The 11,319-nt window shown below is 60.6% G+C and overlaps 1 protein-coding gene across 5 annotated transcripts in view; it reads right to left on the bottom strand.

Moving 5' to 3' along the window:
* Nucleotides 1-211: 211 nt before the first annotated feature.
* The window catches only part of HIP1R (huntingtin interacting protein 1 related), a 28,436-nt gene continuing 17,328 nt past the window's right edge, over nucleotides 212-11,319 (bottom strand). For 3 of the 5 annotated variants that reach the window (XM_055237974.2, XM_055237973.2, XM_063614659.1), the window contains exons 8-32: nucleotides 9,066-9,206; nucleotides 8,295-8,352; nucleotides 8,129-8,204; nucleotides 7,852-7,992; nucleotides 7,636-7,697; nucleotides 7,345-7,417; nucleotides 7,038-7,221; nucleotides 6,857-6,945; nucleotides 6,653-6,769; nucleotides 6,475-6,576; nucleotides 5,986-6,180; nucleotides 4,979-5,126; nucleotides 4,793-4,879; nucleotides 4,184-4,291; nucleotides 3,938-4,074; nucleotides 3,597-3,707; nucleotides 3,321-3,379; nucleotides 3,087-3,117; nucleotides 2,950-3,012; nucleotides 2,636-2,736; nucleotides 2,375-2,480; nucleotides 2,102-2,225; nucleotides 1,949-2,010; nucleotides 1,622-1,828; nucleotides 212-1,429 (exon numbers count right to left, since the gene is read on the bottom strand). In XM_055237974.2, the coding sequence (XP_055093949.1) occupies nucleotides 1,382-1,429; nucleotides 1,622-1,828; nucleotides 1,949-2,010; nucleotides 2,102-2,225; nucleotides 2,375-2,480; nucleotides 2,636-2,736; nucleotides 2,950-3,012; nucleotides 3,087-3,117; nucleotides 3,321-3,379; nucleotides 3,597-3,707; nucleotides 3,938-4,074; nucleotides 4,184-4,291; nucleotides 4,793-4,879; nucleotides 4,979-5,126; nucleotides 5,986-6,180; nucleotides 6,475-6,576; nucleotides 6,653-6,769; nucleotides 6,857-6,945; nucleotides 7,038-7,221; nucleotides 7,345-7,417; nucleotides 7,636-7,697; nucleotides 7,852-7,992; nucleotides 8,129-8,204; nucleotides 8,295-8,352; nucleotides 9,066-9,206 (2,630 nt within the window). In that variant the 3' untranslated portion in view covers nucleotides 212-1,381. Of the gene's footprint in view, nucleotides 1,430-1,621; nucleotides 1,829-1,948; nucleotides 2,011-2,101; nucleotides 2,226-2,374; nucleotides 2,481-2,635; nucleotides 2,737-2,949; nucleotides 3,013-3,086; nucleotides 3,118-3,320; nucleotides 3,380-3,596; nucleotides 3,708-3,937; nucleotides 4,075-4,183; nucleotides 4,292-4,792; nucleotides 4,880-4,978; nucleotides 5,127-5,985; nucleotides 6,181-6,474; nucleotides 6,577-6,652; nucleotides 6,770-6,856; nucleotides 6,946-7,037; nucleotides 7,222-7,344; nucleotides 7,433-7,635; nucleotides 7,698-7,851; nucleotides 7,993-8,128; nucleotides 8,205-8,294; nucleotides 8,353-9,065; nucleotides 9,207-11,319 lie in introns of all 5 variants that reach the window. The other 2 variants (XM_063614658.1, XM_063614657.1) reach the window with 1 other exon arrangement.

Raw genomic sequence — 11,319 nt, 5'->3', positions numbered from 1 at the left:
AGGCCCATAAATCCTCCCAGAGATGCAAGGCGGGGACACAAGCCAGTGACAGCCCTGTTGAGCTTTTCTGCAGTCCCAAGTACTCTAGCATTAAATGCAGACATGAATAGGTCCCCGCCCCAGTGCCTGGCCAGGGCCTAGACAAGGGAACACATGTCCCTAGAGGAATGAAGAGCCAGGCACAGCCCCCTCCCTCTGGGGCATCAGTGACAACAGTCAAAGTGCATTTTATTGCCAACAGAACACTTCAGGAGGAAATGCTAACACAAAGCCAAGGGGCTCATTTTTGCTCCTCCTGACCTTGGCCAGTATTTGGTAGCCTTTCCAGAGCACAGGGTGAATGGCTAAAGGGCTAGGGCTGGGGCTGGGGGCAGGGTGGGGGGAGCAGGAGGGCATGGCAGCTGCTGGCTTTGTCCTCCCAGCCTGGTCCCACCCCTCCTGCCACTCCCCTCGGGCTCAAGGGACACACATTCGTTCAAATCTGATGGGCAAAGCCAGGGCCTAGCTCGCTCCAGCTGCAGGGTCCCCTCCCTGAGGGCCCTGGTCCAGCAGCTGGGTTTCTGGGCTTTTTCTGGCTGAGCTGGAGGGCCCAAGGCCAAACCCACTCTCCAGAGGGCTGGAAACCACCCCTTCAGGTGGGCAGTGGGGTGCAGCCAGAACGGGGGAATGGAAAACAGGAAATGGGGGTGGCTGCAGATTCCAGCTGGAAATGGAAACTCCAGGAGTGAAGGTGCGCCTGGGCCACTATGTCTCACCTCACTCCCCAAAAAGCGGCCCCTTCCAGCATCTGACCTCTCCTGGGGGCTCCCATCACGGAGGCCCGAGGGCCAGGCCTGAGGAGTAATGGGCGACATTCCTCTAGCCCACCCAGAGCCTGGTCTGTGGAGACCACGCAGCCGGAAGGCCTGGTAGAAATCAGTGCCCCAGAAGGCCAAAGACAGGATGCCTGACCCTCGTCCCATCAGCCAGCACAGGCTGTGTGCCTTCCGTCCATCCACGACCTTCAGGAGTCCAGAAGGCAGGGAGCCCCATGCTGGCCCGGTTTCCCAGTGTGCTGACTACAAACGTAGGAAGAAGAGCTCTAGCTCGGAATATTAAAAACTCTTATTTCCTGAAGAGTTGAGGCTCTGGTCTACTGGGTCCTGGCTGTGCCCCAAAGTTTCTTCTGCAGGTAAGTAAGAGACTCACATCCAGAAGCACCACCCACATGGCCCAGGCCCCTGCAGGCTCAGTAAGGGCCCGGGGCCTTGCGGACACTGATCCAGATGGTGGGGCGGGAGGCTTGGGCACCAGGTGGAGGGGCAAGGCCCCTCGGTCCTGTCAGGGCAGTTGCAGAGGCTCAGGCCTGTCTGCCAGCCACCCTGCTTGACCCCTGGGGGGTCTAGTAGTTCACGAGTTGAGCTGGGTAGATGCCATCCTTTCTGTCAAGCTGTAGGGGTTCAAGGTCGGGGGGTCAGTGGTCACGGCCAGGCTCCTGGGGCCCCACCTCTCCCTTGAAGAAGCTCCTCCCTCCATGTTGTCAGTGGTCCCTGACTTCCCCAGGGATGTGCACCATGTGCCCCTCTAGGGCTGGGGACGGCACCCCCATCCCGGAACTCCCCCATCCCAGTGCAGACGGCACCTGGTGGTCCTGTCTGGGGGCCACACTGGGCTTCTGGGCCAGGGGTGGTTTCTTGGTGGTTACACTTCGGGGGGCAGCACTGGGCCGGACGGCCTCCTCCTCTCCAGGGCTGCCTGATGCCCCAGCCAGCACGTAGTGTTGCTTCCGCAACTCTCCCAGCCGCATGCGTTCAGCCTCCAGCGTCTTCTCCAGCTCCAGGACACGCACCTGTAGCCACACGGCCTGCTCAGCCCAGCCCAGCCCAGCCTCCCCAGGGAGCTCTCTCCTGGGTCCAGGCTTCACCCGAGGGATGAGCTCAGAGGTCACGGGGCAGCCATGGGCACCTACCTGGGTCTCCATCTCCTGCTTCTTCAGCTTGATGAGGGATAGGCCAGAGAAATCCATGGTGTCTATGGCCGGAGAGCAAGGGAGTGAACATCTGGGCGCCCACCCCCATTCATCCTCGGGAGCCAGTAGCCCCCCTTGGCACCTGGCACTCACCTCTGTCCTCAATCTGCTCCTGGCCTGACTTGGTGGAGGCCACTACATTGGCAGCCCTCTCATTGACTATGCGAGAACATTCCTGCAGGCGGCTCAGGTGGGGGCTGTGCTTGTCGGCCTTCACCTGAGGGGCGAGGGGTCAGGGTGGGGCGAGAGATCAGGGTGGGCCCAGGTCTCCCAGCTCAGGGCAGCAACAGGCCTGGGCTTGGCAGCCACAGCCCAGGCCAAACTGGGCCCAGAGCCCGGTGTGCTGCCGTCAGCATGCAAGCTCACCTTGGAGGCCGCCACCAGTTGGGCCGTGCTGGCTGCGATCTCGTGGGAGCAGACGATGAGCTCCTCGTACTTGCCCGTGTGAAGCACCACTTTGTCAGCCGCCTCCCTGCGAGGCAAGGGCCAGTCAGGGCCAGAGTCTCTGACCCCATGGACGGCTGGCGCCACTCCACACCCCGTCTACTCCCCGCACCCTGTTGACCCCCAGACTGCTCCAACTGGCAGGCAGCAGCCCCCTGCCCACCCCTACCCAGGGCAACCTACACCAGCTGTGTGGCTCCCCAGCCCACAGCCTTGGAGGCTGAAATGAGGCCTTCGGTCCAGCGTGAGTTCTTGGCGTAAAATTCCTGCTGCGTGGCTGCCCCCTAGTGGCGACGGGAGAACAGGGCAGGACGTGCCAGTCAAGGACACCGAAGGTGGAAAGGGGTCCTCGGGCCCTTCTCCCCCTCACTGTGGCCATAAGGCGCATCCCTGAGGCCTCCCTGTGGTAGGGGGTGGGGGGGTCTCATGCCCAGGGTGGCCTAGGCTGGGGGTCAGGCTCCTTGTTGACTGTGCCCTGCTGCCGGCCGGCCCCTCACCCTGCCGCTCTCCACGATCTCCTTCTGCAGGCTAGTGGATGTCATCACCAGGAGCCGGATGGCCTGCCGAGACCAAGACAGCAATGACTGGTGGCCCTCCAGGTGCAGATCCCCCCACCTGGGTCACAGCCCCTCACCTTCATCAGGTCTGTGCAGGAGTTGAGGATTCTGGAGGAGAAGAGAGACTTGGCTGCTGCTCTGCAGGGCAGCCCACACGACACCATGGCAGGCCTGGCCACAGCAGGGCTCAGCAGGTGGGGAGGGAGTGTCTGCTCTGAGCCAGGCCTTCCTTTCCCATGAGCAGAACAGTTGGGGGCAGAACCTCAGGGGCCATGGGGGGCTGAGCCTGGGGGGACAGAAGGGGGGCTCACCTCTCGTTCACCTCTAGCTTCACCCCCGAGCTGGCGTGGCGCGCCTGGTTCATCATGTCCTGCACCCAAGAACAGAGCCGTGAGCTGGCTGGGAGGAGGGGACTGTGGTCCTGGGAAAGCCAGGGCTGCCTCCTGCCCTCTCAGCTCTGACCTCACAGGCCCCCGGAAAACGCCATCTGTCCCCTGCCTGGAGACTGTGAGCAGGAGTGGTTACAGCCTGTACCCAGCCCACAAAGCTCCACAGGAATGAGGGGAGTCCCCAGATCCCATGCTCACCTCGATCCTCCACACAGCATCTTCAATGGCTGCGGATGTGGCCGCCATCTCCTTGTCGACCATGGCCCCCAGCTCCTCCTGCCGCACATCTAGGCTCTTGGGTTTCAGTTCCTGGTGAGGATGGGAGTCAGACAGGGGTAGCCTCCATCCCCCCACCAAGCCCATGGGCAGCCTGGGAAAGAGGTTGGGGGCCACAGGGATCGAGGAGGGTGCATGGTCCCCACCCTGTGTCCTGAGGCTGCAGGCTCCAAGCACAAACACCTGTTCAGCCAACCCAGAGGTGGGTGCAGAGATCAGAGGCAGGCCCAAGCCTCACAAACCCACACTCAGCTGTGCCTCACCTGGCCCAGCTGAAGGATGCCCCGCAGGGGTGGCCGCACCAGGCTGGCCTGCATGTGCCGCAGAGCCTGCCGGTCCTGCAGCTGCCCCATGAGCTCCAGAGCCTGGGCTCCGCACTCCCTGCAGGTGTCTATCAGGCCTGGGGTGAGAAAGGACTGTGAGTGGAGCCCCCCACAGGCCCCATAAGGACCCCTAGGGGAGACAAGCTAGTGAGGCGGACAGAACCTGCCATCCCAGGACCCACTTACGGTCGGCAGGGTCAGTTGGAGCCAGGTGGGAGGTGGCACCACCATTGATGATGGTGTCCGCAGCCAGGTGGGAGAAGCGGGTCAGAGCTGCCACCAGGGTGGAGGCATCTGTGTGGGTGGGTGGGTGGGGCCAAGGTTAGGGGAGGATGACCCTGAGACACTAGCACTGGGACCACTGTTGGCAGCCAGCTATCCCAGGAGAAGAGGGAGGGGGAGGGGGAGAAGAGGGAGGGGGAGGGGGGGAGGAGGAGAAGGGGGGGGAGGGGGAGAAGGAGGGGGGGGAGGGGGAGAAGGAGGGGGAGGAGGGGGAAGGGGGGGGGCTCGGCAAGACGATGTCCAGGAGGTAGTGGGAACCACAGCGCAGTGTATATGGCCCCAGGCCCTTCAGTGCCCTGCCACCTGCACACATGGTGGCCCAGGCCCCAGAGGCAAAAGCCTGTTTGTCCACAGGGCAGGGGTGGGTTCCTGAGAAGGAGCAGGCAGGGGGCATCTGCTTGGCTTCCCAGAGAGGTCCCTGCTGTCCACAAACCTCCCAAAAGGCAAGAGGTGGCCATGGGCGCTGGAACTGGGACACAGCCCCCGCCTCCGCCCTGCCCTGGCTACACTCACCTGCCAAAGAGGTCAGGTACTGGGCGTGGCCCTCCTCCAGGGCGCTCACGGCATCCAAGGCCTCCTGGGCCCTGCTCACCAGGTAGTCTGCAAGCACAAGGAGAACTGAGGCCCCTGCCACCTGCTGCTCAGGGCTGGGGATGGGAAGAAGGCAGGGGAGCAGCTGAGTGTGGCCCCACCGTCTACCTGGAGAGCTGGTACAGCGCAGGTGCAGGGGGTCGTCCAGCTTGCTCACAGCATCCTGCAGGATGCCTGCGGCCTCGGCAGCAGCACCCCGCAGCACTGCGAACTGCTCGTCCAGCAGCCTCTGCCGCAGCCCCTGCTCCTGAGACTCCTGGCAATGGGGGTGAAGAAGGCAGCTTAGAGACCCTCCCCAAGGCCAAGGATGTGCACCAGCCCTGGACCGACCCATGGGCCGCCAGTTGGAGCCCAGCTGAGACCCTCACTGGTCAGGGGGTGGAGATTTCTATAAAGAGGCTTCCCGCAGTGCACAGCTCAATAAAAAAAAGATAACCCAATTAAAACGTGGGCTCAAGGTCCTAAAAGACATTTCTCCAAAGATACACAAACGGTCAGTGAGCTCATGAAAAGATATGTAGCACCCTTTGCCATCAGGAAAACACAAATCAAGACCATGAGAAACCACTCCACACTCACTAGGATGGCTAAAATAAAAACAATAATAAGCGTTGGCAAGGATGTGGAGAAACTGGAACATTCATGCATTGCTGGTGGGAGTGTAAAATGGTGCAGCCACTTTAGAAAACAGTCTGGTAGTTTCTCATCAGGGTAACAGAGGTGAGACCCAGCGGTTCTGCTATCTATCCAAGATAAGTGATGGCAGATGTTTACACAGAAACTTGTGCTCAAAGGCCCACAGCAGCACTATTTACAACAGCTAGAAACTGGCAACAACCCCAATGTCCACCAAGTGATGAACAGATAAACACAATGTGGTCTGTCCACACAGCGGAGTACAACTCAGCCATAAAAGGAATGAGGTGCTGACACAGGCTATGATGTGGTGACCCCTGACAACGTGATGCTGAGTGGAAGAAGCCAGACGCAAAAGGATGCATCGTGTATGATCCCGTTTATGTGAAATCTCTAGAACAGGCAGATCACGGAGACAGATCGATGGCTGCCAGGCGGCAGTGAACTCAGCAGTGCTGCTACATCTGGGGAGGCCATACCTTCTCTGCCAGCCGGCCCTGCAACTCGCCCTGCTCCCGGGAGCTGCGCTGCTGCTCCCGGCTCAGCGCCGCCTCTGTCTCGCGCACCAGGCTCTGCGCCGCCAGCAGGTCTGCCTCCCGCTGCCGCACAGCTCCACTCAGCACATCCTTCTCCACACTCAGCGTGTCCAGCCGTGAGCTCAGCTCCGACTCGCTCTATGGACAGACATGGACACCTGGCATGTGAACAGAGCTCCCAGGCCCCGCCCACCCTGCCCCCACGCTTACAAACTGGGCCCTGGGGATTAGTGATCACTTCCATCAGACTCAGGGCTCCCTGAGGACCAGCGGTAGGTCCTGTCTCCCATGTAGCCCCTGGGTCTGGGTCAGGGCTGCATCCCAGGATCACCAGATGGCACCCGGGTATTGCCTGTCCACGGGAAAGAGGACCTGACTTCCACCCAGGACTGGCCCCAGAACCCCACCCCCAGTCATTGAAGCCAGATGCACCTGCTCTTTGTGGCTCAGGGCCTCCTGCACGCGGGCCAGCTCTCCGGCCTTGGCCTCCAGCTCTCTCTTGAGCTTCTCCAGCTGGTCGCTCTGCTCCTCCAGCTGGGACAGGACAGCGTGTCACTGGGGCAGTGGGCTGGGGATGCTGGGGCAGGGCCCTGTGCCACAAGGGACTTACCTTCAACTCCGACTCCCGCTTCACCTGCTCCACCTGAAAGGCCAGCTGCTCCTTCACCCTCGCCACCTCCTCCTGGCTTTGCTGCGTCACCGTCAGCTGCTTGGCTGTGTCCGCGTTCTACACGGGCAGGGGAAGGGCTCATGCTCTGCTACCATTCCCGAGAGGCCCTGCCACTGGCTGGGATGGAGGATGGGCTGGACCTACCTTTCTGAGCAGCTCCGCGTGCACATGGACGAGTTCACTGTGCTTTTCCTTCAGCTTGTTGTAGCGCGCCTCCGTGGCACTGGCCTTTCCTGGGGGCGAGAGGAGAGGCAGTGACGCCCCACGTGGGGTGGCAGGGGCTGGGGACATGCCCTTGGACCCCTCTGGCCGAGGCCATACATACTCTCAGCCTCCTCACGCAGGCCCTGGCTCCGCTCGCCCTCCAGCTGGGCAGCCCTCAGCTGGGCCAGCTCGTGGCGGAGCTGCTCATTATCCACCAGGGCCTTCTGCTTCTGCTTCCGCTGCTCCTCCAGCTCACCCTCCAGTGCATTCACCTGGCTCTTCAGCTGCGCGATGTACCGCTGGGCCTGCGGAAGGAGGTGTGATGTGGGGCCCTGCCTGGGCTGTGAGGGGCCCCAGCCCCCGCCCACCCCCACCCCGGCACCTCCAGCCCATCCCCACCCGGCCCCTGCCCACCCCCTCCCCGGCACCTCCAGCTTGATCTTCTCCAGCTCAGAGCGGAGCATTTCCACCTCTCTCTTCAAGCTCTCAATCTGGAGGTCCCTGGAGACAGAGGTCCTGGGGTTCAAGTTAAGTCAACCAGAAGAGTCAAGAGACCCAGCACAGGAACCTGTCTCCTCCTCAGTGGCCACTCAGGATTTGGGCACCTCACGGGTTCATGTTCCCCACCCGTGGCCTTTCCAGACAGAAGTGTCCAGAGCATAGCTCAGCTGAGGCCGTTTCCAACCACCCCCAGCCCACTCGGCTCCTCCAGCCCTCACCTGTCGTCCTTCACAGAGCCATTGGGGGGTCCAAACGTCTGATCGAAGAGATCAGCCACCACCTGCCACAGCAAAGCATGGTGACCCCTGCCCCACTCACCTGTGCCCTCCAGGCCGGGCAGTGGGCAAAGGGAGGGCTGGCCACCCGACACTCCCGTTGGCCTCATGCTGTAGCTGGAGGACTGGGGGACACGGGCTGTGCGGGGGGGGGCTCACCAGTGGCTCCCCCACAGGGGGCCCCGTGCTGATCTCAATGAGATTCTCCGGCTCCTCATCCTCTGGGGCCTCCTCGGGGATCACCACCACCGGCTTGATGTGCTCAGCCAGGGCTGAGGCCCGCAGGAAGTTAGGGGGTCCCTGCAGGGGCGGCAGGTGGGACCTGCTCAGCTGTCCCCCAAACAAGCCCTCCTTCCGCCATCTCCATAGACTATGTGGGGCCCAGCCAGGTGCCTGGGGTCCTCAAAGGGCCTCGGGGCCCTCTTGGGGGTGGTACCTCGGGCAGCCGGGGGATCTGGATGAGCCGCTTGAAGTACAGCATGTCGGAGGCTCTGCGGAAGAAGTTCCTGAGGCTGCAGAGATGGTGGGAAGTTCGGGTTCAGGAAGGGACCACGGAGCCTCTCCCCCACCGGCCTCAATCCTGTCCCTGTCCCAGGCAGTACCTGTGAAACTGCTCGTGGAACCGGTCCCTGTGGCCTTGCAGGGTGTCCGCAGGGAGACCTGGAGGGTGGCACAAGTGTAACAGGACTTCTCTGCACACTGCTCAGGGGCTCACCTGCCCTGCCTGTTCCTCCGTATGCTACAAACTCACAGAGATCACCCGAGACTCGGCCAGGCCCGCTCTCCCATCGGGAGGGGGAGACCTGTGTGAGATGCTGTGGGAGGGCTCAGTTCAGACTGAGCTAGAGAAGGAAACAGCGAATGGAAAGGAAGGCGCTGCGGCCACATCTCACCTAACCCACACCTGGCTTCGGGAGGCACTAGCAAGCCGCTTTCACCAAACACATTTGTCCCGGGCTGACACCAACACAGTGGTTCTCAAAGTGTGGTCGAGGGACGAGACCCTTTCAAGGGGTTGGTGAGATCAAAACTCTCCTAACGCCCCAGACACCTTTTGCCTTTTTGCGCTCGCACCCCCAGGGTGCCTGGTGGGAGACTGCCGAGAGCAGGTGGGGCCTCCGTCTCGGCCAAGCCAGGCATTCAGTCGTAAAAATGAAAACCAAGCCACTCACTAAGTTTTTTGCTTGGTAAAGTAGTGGGTTTTTTTTGTTTTTTTCATAAAATGTATGTTATTTCTATTAATGGGTAGTAGGTTTATTACTGCCATTTTTAAATGAATAAACCTCTAATTTTTCGATTTTCCTTTTTGACAGTGAATGTCTAAGCCACATAAACACAGCCTTCTGGGGCAGGGGCTGCCCTGGGCCACTCACAAGAGTGTAGCTTGAACAGGAGCTTGACCGTGTAGTGGTAGAGGTGGCTGCAGTCCTGGATGACCTGGATGAGCGGGGCCAGGCGGCACTGGCCTGAGGACATCTGGGATACGGCGATGGCCGTGTTGAGCTGTCGGAAAACTGTGCAAAAGAGGGGCAAGAGGAAGACCGTGAGCCCTTGGGAGCTGGGCAACCTGCCCAAGGTGGTCCGGCTGTGAAGCAGGGCCCTAAGCCAGCTCCCGCACACCAGTGTGCCTCCTGCCTCCAAGACGGGAGCCTCGTGTGCTGGGGCTGCCCCAGGTCAAGACCAGATGCTCCCATGAAGGAGGTCAACGGCAACAGCAAGGTCAAGGCAAAGGAGCTCCAAGCCCAGCTCAGCAAGGGCTTCCAGAGACCTCCACCTGGGAGCCCAGGACGAGGTGCCCGACTGACAAGAGTGACGGACAGCTCCATGCCCACGGGCCTCAAACCCGTGCTGAATGTTAGAGCAGGAAGGAGGCTCACGATGGAGCACCCCAAATGCCTAACTTTACAGATGTGGGAACAGGCAGGGCTTCTGCCAAGTCACACGGCACTAGGGTCACAACTTGGCTCTGCACACCCCAAGTGACCCTGAAACCTCGCTTGCCCCCAGGGCCCATCTCCCTTGCCCCTGACAATCGGGCCCTGTATCACAACTACCAAGTGGGAGGGACAAAGGACAAACATGAGGCTGCCTCCTCCTTGGCTGGCAGCTTCTCTGAGGCAGAGAGAAGAATGACAGAGCAGGCAGCTGGCCAGCACGGGAGAGTGGCCAGACAGCCCCTGCTGCACAGACCTGTGCCCCGGCCCCTCAGGTCCTGCTCCCGCCTTGCCTGTGATGGGACCACTTGCACATCTCTGCAGTGACAGGAGAGAGCCTGAGGGGGAGGGGCAGGAAGGAAGACACAAAGTGCTGCCCCTTGCCTTTCTAAAAAATTAATCTCTAATTGCATGTCATGCTAAGGATGTTTTCCTTGCAAAAAATTACAGCATACATAAAGTACTGCTTGGATCTTAAACACGTATGTCCATGCTGTTCGGCAATCTGCTTGATTTCACACAGTAGAATGTTTTCTAGATCTTCCCGGCTATCCCAGATTCGACACATCTCTCTTCCCGCCACCCTCCATTCTCTGCTCTGCACAGACAGCGAGATGCAGCCAGGCCTCCGCCATCACAGATTCGACGCATGTCTTTCTTCACCGCCGCCCTCCGTTCTCTGCTCTGCACAGACAGCGAGACGCAGCCTCCACTGAGACATGTTTAGGACGTTTGTGTTTCTTTGCTGTTACAGGTCCTGAGGCAGGGAAGCCCCTGCACCTGTCATCTCTGCAGATCTGGGAATTTCTCCAGCAGATGCTGGTACACCCCTTTGTGCTTCATCAACACACCAGTGTCACCAGGTGGGTGGCGTGCCTGTGTGTGTTCTCCACTTCCCTCATGGGGCCACTGCCTGCCCACACTGGCCTTCTCCCATGCCAGGGGTATCTGGCTCCTACCTGGTGGCCTCTGTGCTGAGAGGCTCAGGCTCAGCACATCTCTGCCAGGACACAGAGCCTGGTAGCCCTGTCCTGCTGCACAGTTGGGGCCACACCTTTGGACACTTGCCCTCTGCTCTCCACGTCAGCTCCTGAGCAGCCTCTTCCCAGGCACAAGGGTCCAGCTCTGAGCCCGCCTCTCACCCACTGGAACTGAATGCCCATCAGGCTCACCCAGCTGCAGAGGCCAGACCTGGGGACTCAGGGAGGCTGCCCAAAGTGCCTCTAACTCCCAATTTTCCCTTAAGGAGGCATTTGCTTCTTGCCCTCTGATGGAGAGCACTGAGTCACCCATGAGTTGTTTTGAAGCTGCCACCCAGAACAATCAGTTCTCCAGCCTGGAAGCTGAGCCCTCTGAGATTTCCTGTCCAACAGCAGCCGGGTTCCCCCGCTAGGAAGTCTGACATGACTCAGAGGCTTTCTAGAGCAGAAAATGGGCAGGACGACCCAAACCACCTCTCTTCCAACTGGGCTCTGCAGATGGCCCAAGGCTGGGGCAGGAAACCTGGCAAGGTGGCTCCTGTGCACACCTCCTCACCCTCCCCGTCTTGGGGCTGATAGAGTGACACTCACTGGATGGAAGGGATGGCTGAACCTGTATCCTGGATGTACCCACTGGGGCCTGCCATGCTTTGGAGGTGCCAGGAGGCCCCATTATCTATCCCTGGAGGTGCCAGGAGGCCCCATTATCTATC

The sequence above is a fragment of the Symphalangus syndactylus genome, chromosome 13 (genome assembly GCF_028878055.3).
Source record: "Symphalangus syndactylus isolate Jambi chromosome 13, NHGRI_mSymSyn1-v2.1_pri, whole genome shotgun sequence".
Classification (NCBI taxonomy): domain Eukaryota; kingdom Metazoa; phylum Chordata; class Mammalia; order Primates; family Hylobatidae; genus Symphalangus; species Symphalangus syndactylus.
Note: the sequence above shows the minus strand (reverse complement) of the source record. Positions and strands in the feature narration are given on the sequence as shown.